Source organism: Mixophyes fleayi, chromosome 12 (genome assembly GCF_038048845.1).
Source record: "Mixophyes fleayi isolate aMixFle1 chromosome 12, aMixFle1.hap1, whole genome shotgun sequence".
NCBI classification, from domain to species: Eukaryota; Metazoa; Chordata; class Amphibia; order Anura; family Limnodynastidae; genus Mixophyes; species Mixophyes fleayi.
In genome coordinates, this window is record NC_134413.1 from 23,420,891 (window position 1) to 23,446,722 (window position 25,832).

The 25,832-nt window shown below is 39.4% G+C and overlaps 1 protein-coding gene across 2 annotated transcripts; it reads left to right on the top strand.

Annotated features, from left to right (window-relative positions):
- The first annotated feature begins 3,854 nt into the window (after nt 1-3,854).
- On the top strand, nt 3,855-23,444 carry LOC142109440 (potassium channel, subfamily K, member 16-like). Of its 2 annotated transcripts, none has more exons than XM_075193639.1 (5): nt 3,855-4,309; nt 15,051-15,171; nt 16,493-16,659; nt 18,232-18,409; nt 19,257-23,444. In XM_075193639.1, the coding sequence occupies exons 1-5, from the start codon at nt 4,115-4,117 to the stop codon at nt 19,511-19,513; spliced, it is 918 nt and encodes a 305-aa protein (XP_075049740.1). In that variant the 5' UTR covers nt 3,855-4,114; the 3' UTR covers nt 19,514-23,444. The 2 variants fall into 2 exon arrangements, with proteins under 2 accessions (XP_075049740.1, XP_075049741.1); XM_075193640.1 differs by having other exon boundaries at nt 19,368-23,444.
- Nucleotides 23,445-25,832: the final 2,388 nt, after the last annotated feature.

The window sequence follows — 25,832 nt, forward strand, 5'->3', positions numbered from 1 at the left end:
AGAGCCAACAGTTCCTAATTCAATTTATTACCTTTTAATAATGGTGTATTAATGTTCAAGACATCTACAAAACACACTCTGTTCCATCTACCCTTCACTTATGTATGATATTGTATATATTTTGCAGAGCATTTTATACCAGGAACAGAAGAAAACTCTAATTTTCACACATTACTTCTTGAACACCTGCAGTTCTTACAGAAACTATTTTCCCATCTATTTCCACTTATTTGGCTTGTGAACTTTTGAGCCCTGGAGTTCCTTGGTGGCTTGTAATATAATACAATAAGCGAGTACTGTATAATTCTCTTGTATCCTGTTTAGATGGTAACAACTGGCTTATTTAGTAGGCTTTAACATGTTGAAACATTTTGGTTTTTACAGATGCAACACTATTTGTAAAGCACAATGGACATTCTCAGAAGATTGGATTTTTACATTTACAACTGTTATTTCTACTCATTTATTAGGAACAGTGGCCAAGAAAGCCTGAGAAATATATGTAGTATTATGTTTCTGGAAATGTAGAAAGAGTGAATGGAAATTAAAGCAATACTGCCACCTAGTGGTAGAAATTATGTATTTATTGTCATGAAGCAGGTTTGCAATTGTTTTGCCTCTTACATGTTTGTTCAGAATTAACAAATGTTAAAGTTGTGACCTATCTACTTTCACACAGGAGATTTCTGTGGAAATAGTACGTTGTAGGCTCGATGATTTAGCAATTGTGTCATTTGCCAGACGGGCTACCAGGGACTGATTAAGGGTTCCAGTCGCCCTAGACTAATACACCGGTAGCCGACCCCCACCAATGTTTTATAATATTAAATAGAAATACAATGGCCAAGCAGCTATATAAAGAGACTGCAATCCTCCGCAATTGAAAACAGCAGAACAAAATACATACAATTACAGCGCTAAAATTTGATGTACAATTAATCTCACCAAAAAATAGCAATAAAAGTTCCCACGCTTCACCAGTTTGAATACCGAGAGTATTTATGCCATAGCAAAACAATGCATAACAACATATATAAAAAGATGTATAAAAACATATATAAAAAAAATGTATATAAAGTATTAATATAAAGATATTTTTTTATTTATTTCATGTATCTGATTTTATGGTTTGCTAGAAGCACCGATAACTCACTTGTGTGGCACATTATCAGCCAACAGGGTTTGTTTGTGTTAGAACTAGTTCTTATATATCTTCTTGCTCTGCAGGCTGTTGGGCAGTCTGTGATGACACACACTGTCATCATGCACTGTCCGAGGACAGGGAGCAGCTGTCAGCTGGCGTTTGCTGGAACAAAAAAAAGTACTTTAAAAAAAATAAATAAATAAAATTAATTACTATGCTCCAATCGATGCTGAGCCCTGGTAATTTGTCACCCCCACCTCTCCGCCCCCCTGGTCGTAGCCACTCCTCCACAGGGGTGCCTAATCCTGTGAAGCACTAGGCTGCCTCTTAGAAACCTCCCTTCCCCTCCAAACACTGCAGCACATACTTACCAACCTTCTGTTCTTCAAATCAGGGAGCATGCGGAGGAGGTGGGCGTAACAGGGGGCGGGGCTCCAAAATGCGCGTCATGACGTGATGACGCAAAACGCGTCATTTGACAGCGGGGCAGAATTATCCAGATGCGGGAAATTGCCACACTTGCCCGTGAGTCCGGGAGACTCTCGCAAAATGCGGGAGTCTCCCGGACATTCCGGGAGAGTTGGCAAGTATGCTGCAGCATGCACCAGCAGCAGGTGTGCGGCAGCCGTTCATTGCTATCCAGAGCAGCTGTGAGCGGAAGATACAAACATGTCCACAGGTTGTACAACGGGACACAGTCCTAAAATCCGGACTGTCCCGCTGAAATCGTGACATTCGGGAGGTATGGAGATGTGCTGCACACATATTAGTGTAGGAACAGCAGTTCTAACTGAGCTGTTAGAATGGTCACAGCATTTATTCAACTCTTGAATTGTCTTCAGTTGGCTTAATACAGTGGTCAGGGAACAGGGGTAGATTACCCCAAATAGGGTAAAAATGAAATTCCTGGGGGTAATGGTGATAGTAATGCTGCCGATTCACATGCTGTCAGTTGGATTGTAGACCCCTATAAATGTAAAATTGCTGTTGTACCAGAAGAGCCTCAAGGGTTGGCAGAGGCACTTCTTGAGCTTCGATGCAATAATGAAGCACGTATTGCATTTGAAAACAAAGCAGATCTGTCATATTTTTGGATGTCAACAGCTGCAAAGGCATCAAAATTGCACATGAGGAGCCAGTCAAAAAGTTGTTGCCTTTTGCAACAACCTACCTTTGTGAACAAAGATTTTCCACTCTAACAAACATAAAAACAAAGCAGAGAAATCGATTGGACCCTGAAGACTGTATCCAAATTGCTCTGACATTAAAATGCCCCAATATTAATGCTCTCGTATCAAAAATGAAGCAACATCATTTCTCCAAAACCTGAAGTTTTGAAGTTGAAGCTTTCAAAGAAATTTTGAATAGATTCAATAAAATTTTGAATTCCAATAATTAATAATATATGATTTCCTTCCTTTCAAATCAAGGGGGTAACGTCGGCGTTTCCAAATATATTTTGGGGTAAAGGGTAAAAAAAATTCCCTGACCCCTGGCTTAATATAAGGCCTGAACAAATCAAATCAAGCTTTGAAACCCGAGAAAAGATTATTAATGAATTAACTGAAAGGTTCTCACAAACATTTTTGATCTGTTAAGGCAACACTTTAAGTTAAATGTTAAAGTTTAACAGAATGGTCATGTTTAATAGAATGGTTTCTGTAGTATAACGCTGGTAAACGCCTGTCCTGCGTATACAGCCTATGAGGGCGTGAGTGCGTGGACCAATCAGGATACACAAGCATAGCTTTCAGTTTCCGCTTGGTCCTTCCAGTCACTCCCACTTTCATTAGATATATTATAATAGCAGTCAAGCAGCTTCTGCCTTACAGCACTAGGTTCATGAGTTCGATTCCCAACTATAGCCATATCTGAGAGGAGTTTGTATGTTCTCCCCGTGTATGCGTGGGTTTCCTCTGGGTGCTCCGGTTTCCTCCCACACTACAAAAAAACATACTGATAGGTTAATTGGCTGCTAACAAATTGACCCTAGTCTGTGTGTGTGTGTTAGGGAATTTAGACTGTAAAGGGACTGATGTGAGTGAGTTCTCTGTACAGTGCTGCGGAATTAGTGGCTCTATATGAATAAATGGTGATGATGAAGACCTGAGCAACCTTATTTCACTGTGCAGTTACACAGCCTCCACTAAGTAGAAGGAGCAGCTCAGTTAAACTTCACATTTAACTGCTTTAAATTCATCATATAAATAGTAATTGCACTTTCAAATGTGGAGCAATAGGTCATGTTCAAATTTGTAGCCTACAAAGATTGTGCTACCCTCTTTTCACTTAGGAATTAAGAGAAACATGAAGTAGACCAGGGACGCCCAAAACTTATATATACAATATATAACATAAAATACTTAGATCATAAGAATCATTCCGATAAAAGAAACACCTACATGGCATATACTATTAGCTAGATACAATGTAAATAGTTCATGGATTTCCCCTTTCAATGAAATCTATATTGGCAGGGACAGAATGATTAATAGTGGACCCGAATCACTGAAATGAAAGACTGTCCTTTTGTTTTATAAATATAGAACTAATATAACTGTGCAAATAGATGGCATCTTGCCTATGCTAGAGGTAATAAAAGCAGATACGCCCTAGAGTTGTAATAAAACGCCTTTTGTCTTTTGCAATTGCCGTCTAAACATCTCTACTTACTGAGCTGTCCTGTTTGTATTTGCTTGCAGGAAATGCAAACCCAGTTAGAATTCAAAGTACAAAGTTTGAGAGTGAAATGCCTCATAGCTCCTCCCTGACTCTCCAAGTCAAGTCATTCTCTCATAATCCGGACACCCCTTGGGAAAGCCAGATCATTGAACTTCCAAACTCATAAACCTTGGGAAAAATACTCATTCTTCTTTTAGGATTTGTTTTCCTGTTCCTCCCTGTCCGGCCAGTGCTGCTTACAATGGAAGAAAGGCTGAATTAAATAAAGTTTGGGAGCAGAACTGCAAAATGCTTTCTGGGGTATTAAAAAATGCCCTGTTAGCCGCTGGGTTTTTTGTGTACCTCCTGGTAGGTGCCTTGGTGTTTCAGATAATGGAACAAGATGCAGAGACTAACGTAAAGATGGATACTGTACGACACAAGTTGGATTTCCTGAAGAACTACACTTGTCTAACACACGATGCCCTGGAACAACTGATTAATGTAAGAAAATGACATATGTTTTATAGCAGACCTACCATAAAGAGCTAAAAAAATTGTATATATAAATCTATTACAATGATTAGAAAAATAGGAACACAAAACACTTTTACATTATCTTTTTCAAAGATACTCTTAGGAGGTTACTGATGAACAATGTTCTGATGTAAACCATCAACAGATGGTAACCAATCATTGATAAGCATTAATCAATCTCCTCAGTAGTAAAAGTTACATCATGAAAGCATATGCTTGATTGCTTTAAACACATTGACACTGTTATTATAGAGGTCCTCTTTTTGACAACCAAAGAATGACAGTATAGGTAATTATGACATATCACCAATGTATATATGTTACCTTTAAAAATGTTCACCACCAAACTAATGTGTGCAATTCAAATATATAAATATATATATATATATATATATATATATATATATATATATATATATATATATACATACATACACATATACATATATATATATATATACATATATATATATATATATATATATATATATATACACACACATATATATACATATATATATATATATATATATATATATATATACACATATATATCTGTATATATACACACACATATACATATATATATATATATATATATATATATATATATATACACATATACATTATGTATATATGCATATATATATATATATATATATCTATATATATATAGATATATATATATATATATATACATACATATGCATATATATATATATATATATATATATATATATATATACACATATACATATATATTATGTTTATATGTATGTATGTATATATATATATATATATATATATATACATATACGTATATATATATATATATATATATATATATACATATATATATATTTGTATTATATATTGTTATGTCGTACCTTATTCTTTAGCTGTTTTCCACTGCAGTCAGCCTGTAATGAAGGAGAGGTGCTGCATTCACTGTGTCTGTGTAGAGGAATCTGCATAATAACATAGCAAATATTTTCTATCCACAGTGGTCCCAGCAATTTGTTGGACAGGTTCAGGCTGCTCCTGTAGTGGACACAATGCTGGGACATTCCGTAGCTCATTTGTATTTTGTGCCAGGTTGTTATGCAGACGTTGCAAAGAAGTAATCACAGTTTCTTATGTTTACATACCGGTGCAGGTATGTGTCTGCAAGGTAAGATATATAACCTGATCGCAAGATCAGGTTAGGGTTACTGTCTCCTGGGGTAGATGGCTGCACTTCATATGCCACAGCCAAGTATATCTCACCAGCAATGTTCCTTGGTTCAAGTATCCACAGCTCATTTTATTCACCAGCAGCAAAATAAACAAATCAGAAACAAAAGTCCTAGCCTGTCCAGCTTCTAACTAATACACAGAAACACTCTCTCTAAAGTGAAGGACCTAGTGTCCGTCCCACTCACATAAAACATAATAGAACTTACTGGTCATAAATTGCAGTAACTCTCAGAAGCCATCTGATGTCCTCCCAAGGTTTTGAGAGACCACATCAGGTGCAACTGCTGATTACCAGCAAAGTGTCTGGTATGTTGCAAGCCCTGGAATAGGCTTGATGCATGGATCCTGCCCTTCTCTCTCTATTCATACCCCAGGGACCTTTATACTGGCTTTTCCTACAGTCAAATACAACAATTCATATATATATATATATATATATATATATATATATATATGGGTATATATACTAAACTGCGGATTTGAAGAAGTGGAAAGTGGAGATGTTGCCTATAGCAACCAATCAGGTTCTAGTTGTCATTTTGTTGAATGCACTAAATAAATGATAACTAGTAACTGATTGGTTGCTATAGGCAACATCTCCTAGCTATAGGCAACAACCCCCTAGCCTGCACACACACTGGTGGTATAATTAAGCAATTAGACAAAACGGAGGAGACTTGTGTTTTTAATCCTGGAATGTGCACTTCTTAGGTGTGACTGATGCTGAACTAGTTAACCAGCTATGAGAGAGCTGAACTATGTTTAGTTAGCATTAGGTCCACCAGGAGGTGTAAGCAAAGGGTATTGCTTACTGGTGTCATCCTGACAAGAAGTGTTGCCATTTCTTGTGATACAAACAGGGCCGGATTAAGGGAAGGGAGGCCCCCGGGCTAAGGGTAATGTGAGCCCCCCCCTATGAGGCCCCCCAGCCATAAGCCCCCCTTCCCGTGAACTCACCTCCTTCCGTTTGCTCCACTCCCTGTAGCACTTACGCGGCGCAAAGTAATCTCCTTACTGAGGAGATTTTGTGAGAGTGAGACTATGACTTGATGAATGCCGACGGGCCCCCATCTGCCCGAGGCCCCTGGGCTGCAGCTCCGTTTTGGCAGCGCTGTCCTATACAGCAGTCGCGGCGCTGTCAAAGAAGCGTCCATGGCGGTGCTGTATACAATACAGCACTGCCGCGGATGCTTCTTTGACAGCGCCGCGGCTGCTGTATAGGACAGTGCCGCTATGGTGGACACTAAGTTAGCGCAGGGGGGGGGGTTTCTGGAGACTCTGAAACCCCCCCTGCGTGCAACACTGTATCTATCTGTCTCTGTCTCTCTCTCTGTCTCTCTTTCTCTCTCTATCTCTCTCTCTGTCTCTCTCTGTCTCTCTCTCTCTCTCTCTCTCTCTCTCTGTATATATATATATTTATATAATAGTCACCAACAAACTAGTTGAAGGGCTGTATTAGGGCTGTATTCCCTAGGGAGGTGGGGCAGTGTGTGTGGGGTAATAAAAAATATTTTAAATTAAAAAATACCATTTTGGTCCTGGTGCACTACAGGTCCCAGCAAGCCCAGGCTGCCATTAACAGTTTGGGCATGTTGGTGTTTGTAGTACTAGAAGCACCAGCATACCCATGGCTGCCAGGGCATACTGGCACTTGGGGAACCACAAGTGCCAGCATGCCCTGGCACCCAGGGCCCGCTGGACCTGTAGTGCACCAAGAAAAAATGTATATAAAACACACCCCTTGTTTGTAAGATAACTTTATTTAAAATAAAACACCCCTGTCAGTGGCGCACACAGGAGGGTTTCTGAGTCTCCAGAAACCCCCCCTGCGCTAACTAAGTGGCCGCCATATCGGCACTATCCTATACAGCATGCGCAGCAGCTCTCTCTCGTGTGTTTTTGGGGGTTTTTTGGGTCGGGGGGGGAAACCCCCCCTGACAATCCTGCGTGCGCCCCTGCCTGTATACTAACCAACATCCAGGTTCTTTATCTCTTATCCATTCTTGTCCAAAATTATATACAGGGATATGGTAGCTTGCAACATAAAAAAGAAACAAGTCCATAAAATAAAAAGAAAAACCCATCATTGGTCCTGCAACTTTGTAGAAAACCCAAATAATCCATAGAATCTTGCTTGGCAAAATAAAAAAGTCTTTGGACCACCACAAGCTAGCTCTTATCATGAAGAAATCCTGCCGCATAATGACTTAATAACAGCTGCTAGGCCTATTTAAAATATGGGGCTTCCCATGCGCTGAGGTCATAGGAAAGCCCCATGCAATTAAGTCATTCAAGGATTCTCTGGACTATTTGGGGGGTTTTCAAAGCTGCAGGACAGAGGATGTTTTTGTTTTTTTCTTTTATTTTATGGTCTTTTTTAGGATTCAAGCTGCCAGATCCCCGAATATAATTCTATTTTATGGACATGGCTTTTTTTTCAATTTATGTTTTGACGTTTTACTTATTCTATTTTTACTGTGTTGTATTGTGCCAGCAGGTCCGGCGGCTGTATTGCACCAGCTAGTGGTGATATTGCCATTTGAATGTCGACATTGTGACTGTCGACAGTCACAATTCCACCATTTTAAACGTGTAGACACACTGTCGACAGTCTGACTGTTGACATTTCGGTGTCGACAGGTTCAGCGTCGACACATCTTATCCCAACCTGTGTTAATGATGCTATGTGGCTTGCCAGGTATCGACTCATACCGAAAAGGGAGAAGATGTCAGTCTAGGACTGTTGCAGACTGATTCATAGTCTACTGAGAGACTATTCTATCATAGACAGTCCTGAAGAAGACTAAAAAAATACATTTTAAACTCCTATGCGCTAATACTTCTATATTTAATTATCTTTATGTTATTATCTCTACTTTTATTTTTTACTATTATTATTTTTTATGAGGAGGATATGAAAAACAAAATAAATGTAAACAATCAGGGTGCCAAAACCTTAGTAAAATGAATATATAAAAATATAATACCGTAGAATATGGCAGAATCATACTCAAAACCACCTAGCTTGAACATATATTTTTTTTATATTTATTAAAACATTACAGATTATTAATATTAATTATTTATTAATGATTAATATTAATTATTTAATAATCTGTAATGTTTTAATAAATATATAATTTTTTTTTTTTTTTGTTTAAATTCTTTATCTTGGTTGGTCATATAAGCAAATACAGGGAATGACACTGTGTTATTGTTGTACAGACGTATAGAAACAGTCAGAACAATCGAATCAACATGTTGTACATAGAAGCTTATAATGAAAATCAACCATTTTTACAATTTTATATGCTGTATCAAATTGTATATAACTGTAGTGAAAGTGTGAAATATGGGAATAGGGTGGACGGAAGAAAGTCGGAGGGGAGGGGGGGGGGGGGAGACAGACCACAAAGCAGGGTTATGAGAGAGCTCAAGAGGTGGAGAGTGTGTAGATGACTCAAGGTGGTAAGGGAGCAAAGCGTATGAGGGAGCCGTGTTTACCACGCATGGGTCCTCATCACGGTGCTAATTGTTAGGGGGGCGCAAGCTTTCTACAAATTACCATGGAGCCCAAACCTGGTTAAAAACATGGCCTCTATTATGGAGGTAATAGGTAATCTGTTCCATGGCTGCGACATGCCAGATTAGAGAGTTTAGAAGGCCACAAACCGCATCCCAGAAGGAGGAGATAGTTGGGCAGGTCCACCATATATGGAGCATAGTTCCCTTGTGGCCACAGCCCCTCAACAATAAGGTGAAGAGGAGGGAAACATACTGTGAAGTCGAGTAGGAGTATAATACCAACGATAATAGATTTTATAAGAGGTTTTTTTAAGTTTGGTGGATATGGAGCTTTTGGCTATCCCCAGTCTCATGTCATCCCAAGCCTTGTCGTCCAGAGGGGGACCTAGATCCCTTTCCCAATCAGCCTCATGGGCCCTCGGAGTAGGAAAGACAGCAGCGATAAATATACCATAAAGTTGGGATATCATGCCTCTGTCCCTAGGGTGATTTCTACAAAGATCTTCAAAGGGGGTTAAATCTCGCAAAACATAAGTAGGTGGAAGGGAACGCAGAAAATGACTAATTTGGAAAAACTCAAACGGACTAAGTATGCGGTATGAGGAGTGACGTTGAAGTTCCGCGAGTGGAAGCCAGTGGTTTACTTTGGAGAAGTCTATCGGAAATTTAAGGCCAGCTCTAGTCCAAAGACGAGCTCTCGCGGCGGAGAGTCCAGGAGGGAATACAGGATTGTGCCAAATGGGGGTTAAGGGGGATAGTTGTGTGGTAAGCTTTAATTTAAAGGAGTAAGAGTCCCATAGCTTCATGTCAAACTTGATAGTAGGGAGCATTTTGGATGCAGGAGGACGATGTGTAGGGGAGAGACCCCATAAGGGTGTAAGATCGGGCAGGGTAGTATAAGCTGATTCTATATCGAGCCAGGAGGTGCCTGAGGGGGCATATGAGGTAACAATGTGTGAAAAGTGGGAGGCCAGGTAATATAGTTTAATACCGGGAAGGCCTCTGCCGCCAGAAGAAATTGGGTTTTTTGAGAATGCTGGCTGAGATCCGTGGGTATCTATGGTTCCAAATGAAACGGATGAGGGATTTTTGTATGTTAGAAAGGAAGGAGGCAGGAACTGCAACCGGCAGTCTTTAAAAGAGGTATAGCCATTTTGGTATAATAGACATTTTGACTGCTATGATCCTACCCAGCCAGGAGATAATGAGGCGTTTCCAGGAGGTCAGGTCAGAGAGCATCTTAGCGAAAAGGGGAGGGAAGTTTTCAGGAAAGAGGCTGTCGTAACGAGAGGTGAGGAAAACTCCCAAATATTTGATCTTTCTTTTTTGCCACTTAAAATTGAAGGTTGTCTGGAGGAGATCCGTTTCCCGAGGGGAGACATGAAGTAGCATGGCCTCTGATTTTGCATAGTTTATTTTATAACTAGAGATGGTCCCATAGGCTTGAAGAATTTCATAGAGATTGGGGAGGAAGATTGCTGGTTGAGATAGAGAGAGGAGGACGTCATCTGCAAAAAGAGAAATCTTGGAATTGATGCTACCCACCTGCACCCCCTGAATGTTGGGATGGGATCTAATCTGGGAAGCCAGGGGCTCGATCACCAGAGCGAATATAAGGGGTGATATGGGGCAACCTTGCCTTGTGCCGTTTTGGATGAAGATCGGGTCTGAACCACTACCATTAATCAAAACTTTGGCAAAAGGAGACGTATATAATGCCAGGACGCCAGTGAGGAAACTGCCAGCAAATCCAAAGGCCTCAAGGGTGGCCCTCATAAAGCCCCAGGAGATAATATATAATATTTTATATGTGCAACCTAGGTGGTTTTGAGTATAATTCTGCCATATTCTATGGTATTGTAATTTTAAATATTCATTTTATTTATGTTTTGGCGCCGCTGATTGTTTATATTTATTTAGTCCTCAGGAAGAAGAGAACTAAATGCACCTCTCCCTTCCCTTGACCCTTATATGTTTTTGCCTTTCAATAAAGCTTTGGGACAGTGATTACCTCTCTCTTACCCTTCTCCAGTTCCCCCATCACACTGCTTGACCTTTGTTCAAAATATTGTCGTGTTTATGTGATGAATGAATAGTGCGGTACATGATGTATAGTGTAGGATGTAAATGGTATGCCATAATGCTGGTATTGCATTACACAATATGATTGGTTAATGTTTCATGTTGCACTTCAACTGAGTACACTTTAATGTAATGTCCTTATGTCAGTTGTTTTTTGCCTTATGCAAATAAAGTATATCGTTTTCAATTAAAAAAAAACAATTCTTACATGTGGTTCTGCTCTTCTCCAATAACAGAGCACTGTGGTGGCTCAGCTGTGGTAATATAAATAACCAAGATGGTTCTGTAAATAAGATTTTTAAATAGTTATTGAATGATATAAACATTCAAATGCCTATATTTGGATATGAAGAAATACAAAACTATTTACTTGGCAGCACACTTACAAATAAATTGAATTTGACTAAAACAAATATATTTCCTATGCAAATGTCCCAAGTACAGGACATTGTGAACATCCTTCCTACTGTTTCATTTGTCTTGTTCAAGCTGCTATAATTTTCATATCAATAAACATTTTATTACACTCAGGTTGCTGATAAGGATGCACTGATTTGTTTTTTTTAAAGAAACACATCCATAAATCTGTCCAAACCATAGTTAGATTCCACCTGCGAGTTATCATGGATAAAAATAGGGTATTTACTTCAATTAAACAGCGAATAAGTTTAGAACAAAGCACCTCTCAGGCTTGAGAGTACCCATGTTTTAAAGATTCATAATTGGGCAATTGGCAACCCTTGTTTTTTGGCTATGAAAAGAAAGGCAAACACATTTAGTAAGGGTTGGTAATCAGGGCTGGCGAGAGCAACCTTGGTTTCTGGTGCAGCCACTTCTTGGGCCCCACCTATAGTCTGGGTGGACAGCCTTGGCAAAAGCTGGTGCGCAGACTAGGGGGGGGAGAGGTGAGCGGGTGGATCTCCCCTAGGTTGCTTACTCAGCTTCAGAAAGGGCATACACTTTCTAGAGATGATGGGGAAGACATTCCCTTTAGGGCAGGCCTGTCCAACCTGCGGCCCTCCAGGTGTTGTGAAACTACAAGCCCCAGCATGCTTTGCCAGTAGACAACTGTTGATAGCTGGAAGGGCATGCTGGGACTTGTAGTTTCACAAACATCTGGAGGGCCGCAGGTTGGACAGGCCTGCTTTAGGGTTTCTTGAGCAGAATTGCAAATTGGAGTGTCTTTGAAGATAATCCAGGTTGTCCATGTCCCTTATTTTGGGCAAAGTAATTTCATCCATTCAAACAAATGTGTTTTCCTAAACTCCTAAACTCTGTTATGGAAGGGGGTGTGCAATCTCCAGTGAAAGGGAATAACGGACTTGGCTGAATGAATAAAAAAAGCAGCGAGCAGTTCTAATTTGAAATTGAGATATTTCATTTAAGAAGTCAAAACTAGGAATCCCCTTACAGTCACCCTGTTGCATCTCCATTATGAATCTGAAAATGAGGGTAATATGGCTTTCAGCAAACCTGGGTATCTGTGCAATCTAGTAAACCATTTATATTGGGTTTCCACTACCAGAATGCAAGTGGACCATGTATGTATTACATTTCACATATTGGAACATTGGACCCTGGGTAGACTGCCTACTAACTCCTTTTCCCAATCTCTTACACAATGTTGAAGAGTGGAAGATATGCCACCTATCTGATATTGTTCATTGATTAAACTCTAGGGGGTAAATGTATGAATCTCCGGATTCTTCATCTCCGGCGTGTTCAGCCTCTTCAGCGCTTAAATTTAAAGCGGCGCTGCATTGTAAAGGGAAGTTTCCCTTTACAATGCAGCGCCGCTTTAAATTTAAGCGCTGAAGAGGCTGAACACGCCGGAGATGAAAAATCCGGAGATTCATACATTTACCCCTATGTGTTGGGGTTCCTTAGGCATTACACAAAGTGATTCAAAGGGTGTTAATCACTTGCCAGCCTGAATGGTGGACCTAGGCTCAATAGGAAATGCCTAATTTGGATATAAGGGGAGAAGAATTTGTGGTCATGTTTCCTTGCCATCCAAGGGAACAGCTTTTTAGTGTAAGGGAAATTTTGGGGTGGTTATCCTTTAATGTGAGTCCAATGACCTGCTTTTATAGAGCTACCTAAATGGTATTTTTCTATGTCTATCCACAGTTTTTTTTCTATTGGCCATAGACAAATCCAGTATACTTTTTGAGGGAATCTGAACAGTGGTAGTTTGTAATGAGCAAAGGATTATTGGAAAAACATTCATTTTAATTATATTCACCCTTCCAATACAGGAGGTTTTGTCTTTAGATAGAATTGTTCCCAGGCTATGATGAGAGAATTAGAAGACATTTTTGCAACATCTTTGCATAAATGCTGGGGAGAGCGAGGGTAAGAACAATTGATTTTGAAGTTTACAGTTAGTGCAAGTGTTAAATTTCTTATACAGATTATAGGGTTTCCAATGAAAACTAAAAATTTCATCTGCGGACAGAACTACTTTGTTGTGACAATTTTGATACCCTTTATGTCTGGGTTAGTTCTAACAGAGAGGGTCAATGCTTCTTTGTAACGGATACAAGTAAGTAGGGATAGCGGGAGCACTTGCTTGATACTGTTAGAAATTGGGTGTCAGATAAAGTGCCTCTGTTCCTCATTTCAGCTACGTGATCGTTATAATGAGCCAGAATGTTATGGAGACAGTTTGGGCCCAATCCCAAGTGATACAGCATAGAGTCTGTAAATAGGATTATTGCTGGGATATGTAACTTGTGACATTGTGAATCCACTTGATGGTTCCAACGGTGCTACAGTATCTCTGTGCTGTCTTCTAGGTACAAACCCAATCTAAACACTTTCTATTAAGTCTTAGAGGACTTAATAGGTTAGCTATTAATTTAGCAAAAAGCTTCAGATCAATGTTAAGTAGGGTGATTGGTCTGTTGCCGGAGCACTGGATGTGATGTGGTTTCCAGGGACAGGGAGTAGAAAGGGTTTTATCAGTGTTATCATTAAATGTCTGTAATAAGAAAGGGATAAGTGGTTCTTTGAAGGACATATAATGAGTGATTGAGGAGCCTTCTGGACCTAGGAACTTACCCAGAGATATGTCTGCTATGATGTCATTCATTTCCTTCTTTCTGATAAACTAATTCTCTAGCCTCTTCTTATATTTTGGGGAAGGCGATCTCATGGAGCAGCTCTTTTCTCAGGGGTGTGATCTGGCCTCAGATTTTTTGTTATTTTATGCATCCTGTTTTCTGTCATTTAATGAAATGTAGTGGGTAATCCCAATTTTACAGTATCACAAAGCTTCTTACAGACTGGTGGCTTTGGGATCTTTCCCCAATTACAAGGTTCAGCATGAAGACTCAGGAATATCTCTGTCCACCAAGTTACTTATCTAGGTCCAGCCCATTTTACTGACTTCAGAGGCTGACTTGTGAGGAAACATCTCTTCCCATTCATTACTGCCATCAACCAATGGGGAAGCAGCAGGTACTGCCTGGCTCTCCGTATGCTGAAATAACGTTCTTACTCCTCATACCATGTGCATTGTTATGTAGACACACAATCCCGCAAAACGGCCAGCAAAGCATTTCCAATACAGGAATGTATGCATGTACATATGTAAGCATAAGACATTCACATCTAATTAAGGAACTCGCATCTGTGCCTGCAAAAATCACCTTTACTGTATGAAGTAATTTAAAATGATTGATTAGATGAGATTGGAGATATTACTGTTACATTTATGTCGTCCATATTATTTTTTAAAAAAATGTATATTACATATACGTGTGTATATATATATATATATATATATATATATATATATATATATATAATCCTATTGTTTTCAGTGCAAGTCAATAAGATGATCCTTTGTTTTCACGAACAGGTGATCACAGATGCAGTTAAGCACGGGGTAAATCCATTAGAGAATGGGACGTCAAGGGATCACACTAACTGGGATTTCAGCAGCGCCTTCTTCTTTTCTGGCACGGTTGTGACCACCATCGGTAAGCTCTGCTCTCCACATCACTTTTCACAATCAATTTAGTCCTCGGACTATATGAACTGGTTACAGTTTATCCACCACCGTATTATATCATTTTGTTAAGCAGGTGTTGTTGTTTTTTTGTGGTATATAATATACATGTTTTTTTTTATTTGTTCAAACATATGTCACCATATTGAAGCCCCATTAGCAAAAAAGGGAGTTAACAAGCAGGAACGTTTGCCAGCTAAGCCATGGGTAGTGATGCAATAAACAGAAACAGGCTGCTGTTTCTAGTATAGTGACATCCCCACAGCTTCAATCTCAGTGCCAGAATCTAGCCTCCAGCCACTTATATCAATGGGAAAATGGCGAGAGCACTGGGAGTCAGTTTTGAGAACTCACTGACAAGAAAATAAGCTATAAACACAAATAGGATTAGACAGTTGAAGACACAAGTGCAGAAGAAGCATCTCACAATCCTCCCTCCTTCAGCTATACATTATTTGAAGCGGGATCCGGCAGTGTAGCCTATAAATGGCAAACGGCTGATATTCTCCCTCTGCACATTCACCTTCTACCCCATATATAATAAAGCTATATAATTCAAGGTCTTCATTTATCATTATTATCCTGGGAGTCTGGGAGCCTCTCAGACATTTTGGAAGTGTAGGCTTTATGGTTGAGACTTGGTTTGGCATTTTACAAAGGTAACTGATGTACCTCATACTTGCCGACTTTTTAAACCTCCCCTCCGTGAGAACCCGGAGGGAAGGTAGGGTGATAAGTGCAGGAGAGGGTGTGGTGAGGCGGTCACGTCACAGTGGCCCTCTCCACTACGATGAAATACCGAAATTTGCAGCATTGCATAGTGGGGGCGGAGTTTGATGACGGACATTGCATCATTAAGCCCCACCTCCACCAAGACCCGGGAAGACGCCTATTCTTCCAGGGGTCTGGGAGGACTTACTGGAATTCCGGGAGAGTAGGCAAGTATGATTTACCCATTTGATTTTCAACATTTTTCACCTACCTATCTATAAAATCTTGTGTGGTTTTGGGACTGATTGCTATGAAACATAACATTCAAGTGAATGAGTGAATGTTCCATGTCACACCAGTGTGATTCCATTGTACATGAACCAAATTAATGCTTCTTGTTTGACAGGAGACCAGCATTCCCCATTCACTTTAATGTTAAGCAGAGTGAGCAAATCATCACATATTATCACAGAATGCTGCAGTTTCCACACAGAAAACAAAACAAAACAGTGGTTGACTCTGAGGCCTAACCCTACTATATAACACAGGTTCAGTAACAGAAAATATCTGTTTTCTTTTAGGATATGGAACAATTGCACCCAGAACAGCAGGTGGACAAATGTTCTGTGTGTTTTATGCTTTATTGGGAATCCCCTTAAATGTGATTGTTCTCGGCCATGTTGGTAAAATGCTTTCCCGTTGGTGTAAAAGGCTTGGAAAGTGTTTAATGGGAAAAGGAATGAACAAGGTAACAATGACTGTACACTTATCTCGTGCATTGTAGTATATGATAGATAGAATCTGATTATTCGCAATGGATAACTCCTCCACCTTTCCTTTTTAGAAGTTTTAGTAATTCTACCCCTGCATCTTATATTAAAAATATTACAGTAGGATTACATATTGGGACCAGGGTAATTGAATTCAAAATTGTGTTTGCAGACTGGGCAGTAAATTTATCAATCTGCGAGTTTCCGGCGGGTTTGAAAAGTGGAGATGTTGCCCATAGCAGCCAATCAGATTCTAGCTGTCATTTTGTAGAGTGTACTATATAAATGATAACTAGAATCTGATTGGTTGCTATAGGCAAAAGGCCAAAAAAGAGGAAAGAAAAGAAGTGTATAGTAGGGCAGTCCGGGATGTAATAAATTTAAAATATTTATAAAATGTATTGGTATACATTAAAAATAAATAAAATCCACCTGGTTGAATATAGAAAGTAGCGAAATAATGGTTAAACAGTAAATAACAAAATAGTGTGTGTGAAGTGTATAAAAAGGTGATTAAAATTGCAGTATTACTCTGCACACTGTCTCAAAATTATAATATAATAAACAGAACTAATATGTATCAATATAGTTGACTACACATATTTAGTGAGTAAAATTTTGATTAATCAAATGATTAATTCTCTTATGGGGTATTACAATAATTCCCCACTAATACACTTGTGGCTCAGAGTAAAGTTTCTTAGTCTTTCAGCTGATAGAAATCAGTAGTCCAAAAAGTGTCTAAAATGTCTGTACAGCGCTGTGGAATTAGTGGCGCTATATAAATAAATGGTGGTGATGATGATGATGACATTTTCCCAAAAGAGAAGTGCACACAAAAAGTTTTAAAAAAATGATTTTTCAATGATTTGCCAATTATTGTTCTTGAATGTTCTGCTGCCCCCTGTATTTGTACAGAGCTTAATTTGTGCTAAAACGCACAGGAATATAGTTCTGGCACTTCTTTTATATATAAGGGCGGTAGGTTGTTGAGTACAGAGAGAGAATAAATGTACATTTAGCGTGAACTATGTAGAGTGGTGGTAATCAGGTAAAATAGCCTATGGGGGTTAAGAAGGTGGTTTGAGAATTAGATTAGTTTACCTGAGCTGCATTTTTAACTCTTGAAAGTTTGTAGACATGGGGAAAGTCTTTGTATGTTGTATGAGGGTAGGAATATATATTCTTCTCCCGTGCTACCCAACTGTGGAATTCCCTACCGCGCCCAATCAGACTCTCCCACAGCCTTCAACTCTTTAAGCGCTCTCTGAAAACCCATCTCTTTGTCAAAGCATAGCCTACTTCCCTCTATACTAGTCACTGGTACACCATTGCTGCTCTTTAAATATTAGTGATGATGGCAGTGTCGGATGTAGCCCTTGTTCCATCCATTCTAGTCACTTGACAAGTGACTTAAAGCACCTAACATCTGATCTCGCAGATCTTGGAGAAGCCATTTGATTTAAGTAGGGTGTGTGCTTCCATGTGACAACATCTGACAATTCAATGTTTTTAAAAATAATTAATAAAGACATTTTTTTTGTTTTCAGAAAAAAGCAAAAATCCTGACAATAATATTTTTCCTGGTAACCGGAATTATTGTGTTTTTGGGAATACCGCCCCTGATTTTTAGTGAATTTGAGCGTTGGACGTACAGGGAAGGAGTATACTATGCCTTCATTTCACTGAGCACCATTGGCTTTGGTGATTACGTAGTAGGATCTGGTGGTATGTGTTATCTTTAGCATTTATTTATTTGTATTTTATATTTTTGCTTGACTTTGATTATCCGACATTATTTATGGGTAACCTTTCCATGATCCTTCAAAAACATACATTGTAGGCCACCTGTGTCTTAGTTCCTGGTGCACAGTGAGGACCTCATTTAGAGTCGGACGCAAAGTCTGTTTAAGAAGTGTAGGAGTGGGAGTGTGCCGCAGCTTGGTAGGGTATTATGAGTGGCAAGCAAATCCAGTCGCGTTCCACTCGTAATACCCTATCGAGCTGCGAGCAGTTCCTGCAGCTAGCTAATGCTTGTGCCACCTAATTCCTGCCGCACAGCTTTAGCCCTGATTTGACGTGTGTTGTGTCTGCGCCTCACTGCGACTAGGATGTATTTACATGGTCACGCCTTCACAAATCCGTGTTCCTCCCATTCTGTCATAGTGAGTCGCAAGCTGTCGCAAGTGTTAATTGCGTCCAAGATACAGGTGGATTTGGTGCTTTCTGCACATGCGTGGTAGTGTTTTTTGTTGGATGCGCCTAAAATGGACTTTGCGTCCGACTCTAAATGAGGTCCTGAATGTTTAAATTTACAATGTGTTTGTTGTAATGTAATTAAATTAGCTGAATATTTTATATAATGCCCAATTTTGTATATGTTATTTAAACGAAAACTAGAACTGTAATGTTTTTCTCTAGATTATCCAATTTTAAAGTTGCTTTTTAATTTTTTGGGGCATTGCATTGCACTTGTATGTTGCTAGTGTTAACACTTTTATATTGATCCAATAATCCAGGAGTATGGAAGTCTCAGCAGTGAAATTATTGAATGAGTTAATATTCTTTTTTTTAGGGCGCAGTAAAAGCCATTCATTTAAAGGATACCGTGTCTTGGTGTGCTTTTGGATTATATTTGGCCTTGCATGGCTGTCGCTACTGATCAACTTACTGACTTCACTTTTAGAGGACACTGAAAAGAAAATAGCCAAGGATCTGCGCAAGAATATAAGAAACAGGAAAGGACATAGCTGCGAAATGGATATGAAACCTTTGCCCTCCTCAGTGCAAGAAACAAGTGAATCTGAACCTCTGGATAAGCCTCACAAATAAAGAGGATTCATATTCCTTACTATGTTGGAAGAGGAGTCAGACAAGAGATGAATAATAGACTTTCTTTTGTTTTTTAAAACCGCACTAAGATGTTCTGTCTAAGGAACTTACCCAGCATCTGTCCTGTATCTATGCTGCAATGGCTGCTGAGTTTTGCAGGTTTACTATAACTATTAATTAGAGTTAGCGCTAGAATAGGGCAAAGAGGAAAAAAAGGGCTCATCATGCTGTTGAGATGTTGCCATCTTCCTCCTCTCTCTCCGAGCCGTGGCACCAAGTTAAGTGGAAGTGAATATAGTAGTAAAGTGATGGTTGGCAAGTCAAATTCCTAACCAGTGTGGTATTCACCTGTGTGGGTATTCACCTGTGTGGGTATTCACCTGTGTGGGTATTCACCTGTGTGGTATTCACCTGTGTGGTATTCACCTGTGTGGGTATTCTCCTGTGTGGTATTCACCTGTGTGGGTATTTTCCTGTGTGGGTATTCTCCTGTGTGGGTATTCACCTGTGTTGGTATTCTCCTTCTTCCTAACACCATATGATTCATGGAAGTACTTACTGTAAGTGGTGGCACAAAAGAAATATAGTTGATTGTGTTTTGGTAACAGGTATGTCAAACAGGTGGGAAATCTCCCATTTCTGCTTCCAGGAGCTGCATTGCCCAGGCAGAAAAAGCTGAAGCAGTGAGAAAGAAGCCCACCAACCTTGAGGTTGTGCTCTGAAGGTGCAATGGCAAGACAGGGACCTGCTAGAGAGTAAATCATGGAAGTATGATAATGGATGACTATGATGGAGCACGGTCTTGTGTCTTATTGCTATGATGGAGTTCAGGTCTGGGTAAAGGGGGTCTGTTGTTGTGGTATTCAGAACTCCATCATAGACATCCCATATGACACAATGAAGCAGTACTCCATCATAGCCACCCATTGTCTTATATAAATGCTGTAATTCACAAAGAATCGTAGGATGGGAGGTCCAAGCACAATGCTCGAGATGTCTATATACCTGGCAAATCATTAACCAACTGGCATAAGAGCTGGAGTGTTGGATGCCAGCAGATGGTAGGTACACTAATGTAAACAAAAGTTAGTACAGTAAAGGGTGGGATGAGAAGGAGAATATTAGTCCTTCCTCTATGTTAAACTGTTACCTGTTCTCCAATCTTTCCATAAAGTGACTCTGGATGTATCTTGGTCAGTGGCTGACTGGGCTAGGGAGCAGGTGGACATCAGCCACCCGGGCCAGTCCCATAGCAGGCTATCTTGGGCTGGGTCACTGGGCCACATGCATTTTTTTTCCTTTAAAATAGGTGAGTTGAGTCTTGCCCCCCAGGCTAAAATTTGCCAGCCCTCTCCTGCCCTTTGTATAGATTAAAGAGGAACGCAATTTTATTCTTCTTGGCACATTGATTTCCTTTATTCCCCTTGGATACATCTACAGATGAGCTTATGACTGTATATTTAATACAACAGTATCTACACAGCGGATGTGTGGTCGTATCTCAAATCAATGAAATTAAATCAGTCTGGAAGATTTTAGACCTTTTAGTGCCCTGAGCAAGACAGACCACTTGCACCCCTCCCCCTCAGCATGCACGCAGGAATACAATGCCAGAGGGGACATGCGTAGCCCTTTACAAGCACAATGCCATTCTGCAACACTGTGCTGTACTCTCCTATTTGATCTTGCAGCTTTGACTACCTGGTGCTGCTGCTGGTGTCTTAAGCTCAGTTGCCGCTTGGCTGGATCTTGGAATGTTGGGGCCCTGTTTGGAAAAGGGATAGGTACTATTTACCTCCTGGAAAGCTGAGCAGTGAGTGGACAATCTAGGCCTCCCTCCCTGCAACCATACGGAAATCCAATTAGTAGGTTTATTTGTTCAATAAACAGGCCCAGCCAGACCCAGAATTTAATTAATAGCATTCACATTTAATTAATATAGCCCCAACATTAAATTAATATCAACCACGTTTAATAATTAGGCCTCCTTCCCCCTAATCAGCGCAACACTGAATAGCGTTTACGTTTAATAAATAAGCCGCCTTACCCCCAACTAGCCCCCATATTAAATTAATAACATTGCCATTTAATAAACAGACCTATTCCACCCCTCACCAGCCTCAACATTCAATTACAAGCATTTCCATTTAATACAAATGCACATTTATCCCACCAGCCCCACAATCACATTAATGGCTTACACATTTCCCTCACATTTAATAGTGATTATTATTACTAATAAACACATCACTGCCTTTTTGAAATGTGCACGTATTTATTTGTTATAATTACTTATGTTTTTTATTGTTTTTTTTTATATGTAACATATATTTATGTACTCCAAAGAAACCCCCCTTCTTTCTAAACCCCAGCCTCCTGAATCTTCTTCTTGTCTCTCCAGACCCTTTCTCCCCCTTCCTGTTCTCTAGACCAATCCCCCATGTTTTCTCCAGCCCCCTCTCCTCCTCTTGTTTTTTCTATCCACCCCCCTGTTCTTTCTAGTCCCCTCCCCCCTGTTCTTTCCAGCCCCCTCTCCACTCTGTTCTTTACAGCCCCCTCTCCCTCCTCTATTTTTTCCAGCCCCCTACCCATCCTGTTCTTTCCAGCCACTTGCCCCCCACCCCCACCCCTCTATACAATGTACTATCAAAATTGGATTACAGAGAAAATTGAGTAAATCACTCCAAAAGGTGAAAAAACATATTGATATTATAGTATCTCCATATCTATAGAGATGAAAGGATTGACCTCCAGAACAGGGCCGTAACTAGGGCTGTGCAATAGGGGTGACCGTCTAGGGCGCAACGCTGAAGGGGTGCGCAGTTTATGAATATTTTAGGTTCATTTGGTTAAAATTGAGGGCTGGGGGGGGGGACATTTTTGTTTTTTGCCTCTGGTGCTAAAATTTCAAGTTAAGGCTCTGCTTCAGAATTGTGTCTTCTCTGCAGTGAAGTTGCTACTGAATGATTGAGTAAGACTAAATAGGTTACAACAATGGTGGACAACAGGCGGTCCTCCGAGCCTTCACCTGCGGCTGCCACATGCTTCCTGCTTTATTGTCAGATTTGTTTATAACTTGTAAAACTTATTAAAACACCTTCTGATATGTTAGTACAGATAGGTGTATGTTTATTTGATTGTATTATTTTAACTTATTACTGAGATTAAGGCATACTTGCCTACTGTCCGGGAAGGGGTCCGTCGAGAGGGCGTGGCCACGCGTGGTGCGCCGTTAGGCTCCGCCCCTGTCAATCTTAGGCCATTTTGGCCGATCGCAGAAGGGGGCGGGGCCACAATGGCACATTTAGCCCCGCCCACCGCCATCTTCAACAGCCTGCTCTCTCGGGAGTCCGGGAGAACTATAAAAAATTCGGGAGTCTCCTGGACATTCCCGGGAGAGTAGGAAACTATGGATTAAGGGTAATGTGCACCCTTTTGAAGGGCCATGTGGCCCCTGTAATTTATCAGGGTGCCTATCAGTGGTTTACAACATTTATCAACCTTCAGACACTGATAAAATGATGCAGCGGATAGTTTCAAACATTAATGAAGAGTCAACTGAAATGTGTCCTTATTCTAATAAAGCAGCTGAATATTTGTTATAATGTCTACTTTTTTATACTTTATTTAAACAAAACCAGAAGTGTAATGTTTATTTTATAGATGATCTTTTTTTTATAGTTCTTTTAGCTTTTATATTCATCCAATAATCCCCAATAATCTCCTATGTCTTTATTAATATCTGGCATGTGAAACAAATCTGTGTATTATTACCATTGAACATGCTTTGTCTATATATGCAGAGCAACATTGCAGTGTAATGTTTCAAGGTTGGAAAGAGCACTTTTATACCGTTTGTTTTAGTCTTCAAAATACCATTGCAAATATTAATACTATATTAATACTATTAATAAACAATAATTTCCTTTTAGTGAGTAATGTCTTGTATTGAATTCTAGCTGATACAAAGGTCTAACCTTTGAAATATGAAATTACCCTTTGTTATCTTACTAAACGTTACGCTATCAGCTCAGTACGTATTATATTTTAATACCGTCTGCTCTGAGCAGATAGTATTGGTTTATGTTTACTGTTTATGTGATGTCTATCAATTGACCTCAGTCAGGTCACATGAATGTTACTATGGCAACACCTCTGTGATGTCACTGGTTCCTACAGAACTGACAGGCTTTATACTGGTTCAGCCCACACAATAGATTCCTCTTCTGTGTGTAGCTGACAGGTCCACTATACAGCAGTATGAACGGTAACACATGTGCTAAAACCTGCAAGGAGCTTATTGTTATATATCAACCAATTACTAGTTGCTGTTGTATAGTGAAGAGTTCAGTACTCATCATTATGCATATATAAACAGAAGACATAGGTTAATTAAGTCTCACATTAAGATGCAATTAAGTATCCATTTGCATTTCAAGTTCTACCTTAGCATCTTAGGGAACAAAGAAATTATGGGGATTAACTAAATAAATGAAAATATTAATGCATTTGGTTAAACATGTATTAATATTTTTCTCTAACTGCTCATTCAGGTAAAATAGGTGGCTGGGTACTATATGTTGTTGAACCATTAATCATCTGGGTGTGAAACACCTCTGGTCTGGTCTGGTGCAATCACTTACTTGGGGTGTCCCGTTGATGCATGGTACCCCACTCATTGTCGCCCTCCTCTTCTGATCCGGCTATGGCATGGGTGTGGCATCCGCTACCAAGGGGCCCCCTCAATACTCAGGGATTTTCACGCAGGTCTGGTGTGGAGTGGCCATTAGTGGCGGTGTATTTAAATAAATATTGGGCGCCAGGCCGTCTCAGTTCAAAGTATAGCAACTTTATTTAACGTCCTCTTCATCAGTACAGATCATAATGTTTGCAATGTAGTTACATCACTGACCAACTCCTCCAGCTCACACTTAGCAGCAGTAACACAAAACTGACAGCTGAATATTTGATATAATTTCCACTTTTTCTTACTTTATTTAAACAAAAAACAGAAACAGATGTAATGTTATTATTTCTAGATGATCCTTTTTTATATAGTACATTTATAGATCTTTTTGACATTGCAGATTATTTTTTACTAATTTGCATGTGGTTTAAAAATCCCCTATGTCTTTATTGATATCTGGCATGTGTAAACAAATCTGTGCATTATTACCATTGAACACGTTTTGGCTATATATGCAGAGCAACATTTCAGTGTAATGTTTCAATTTGAGAAGAGTTATAAAGGCACAAAATAGTCTTCAAAATACCGTTGCAAATTTTAATAAGCAATAATTTACTTTTAGTGAGTAATGTCTTGTGTTGAATTCTAGTTGATACAAAGGTCCAGCCTTTGAAATATGAGATTACCCTTTCTTGTCTTACTAAACGTCACGCTATCAGCTCAGTATGTATTATATTTTAATACCGTCTGCTCTGAATAGATAGTATTGGTTTATGTTTACTGTTTATGTGATGTCTATCAATTGACTTCATGAATGTCAGTCAGGTCACATGAATGTTACTATGGCAACACCTCTGTGATGACACTGGTTCCTAGAGAACTGACAGGCTTCATACGGGTTCACCCACAAAATAGATGCCTCTTCTGTGTGTAGCTGACAGGTCCACTATACAGCAGTATGAACAGTAACACAAGTTATAAAACCTGCAAGGAGCTTACTGTTATATATCAACCAATTATTAGTTCCTGTTGTATATCCAGTGAAGAATTCAGTACTCATCATTATGCATATATAAGGAAAAAAAATAAGTTAATTAAGTCTAACCCATACAATTAAGTATCCATTTGCACATCAATTCCTCCTTCAGCATCCTACAGTAGGGTACATAGACATGATGAGGTTTAAGTGTAAAATCAATAAATGAAAATAATTCAGCATATGGTTAAATATGTATTATTTATTATTTTTCTCCCATTCCTCATTGTTGTAAGAAGAAACAATGGTGACTGAGTAGTGCAGGTTGTTGGTTCAACAATCAATCATCGGAGTACAGAATGACTACAGTATATTGTTCTGGACCTCCATATGTTATTTCATCCCTCAACCTCCATTTCCTGGGGGAAACAAAAGTCTGTGGGAAGAAAGATTTAATTTATGTAAATTGATGCATTTAGTTAGAGAAGCCCAAGATCGGTTAATCCCAAATTATACTTGGTACCATCTGCATGGCAATGTAATAACCTATATGTATACAAAGCAAAAAGACAGTGGTTATCAGAACTTATCCTTTACACTGTATTTGTGTGCGTTTCTAGCCAAACAGGGTATTGGTTCATATATTAATCAAAACA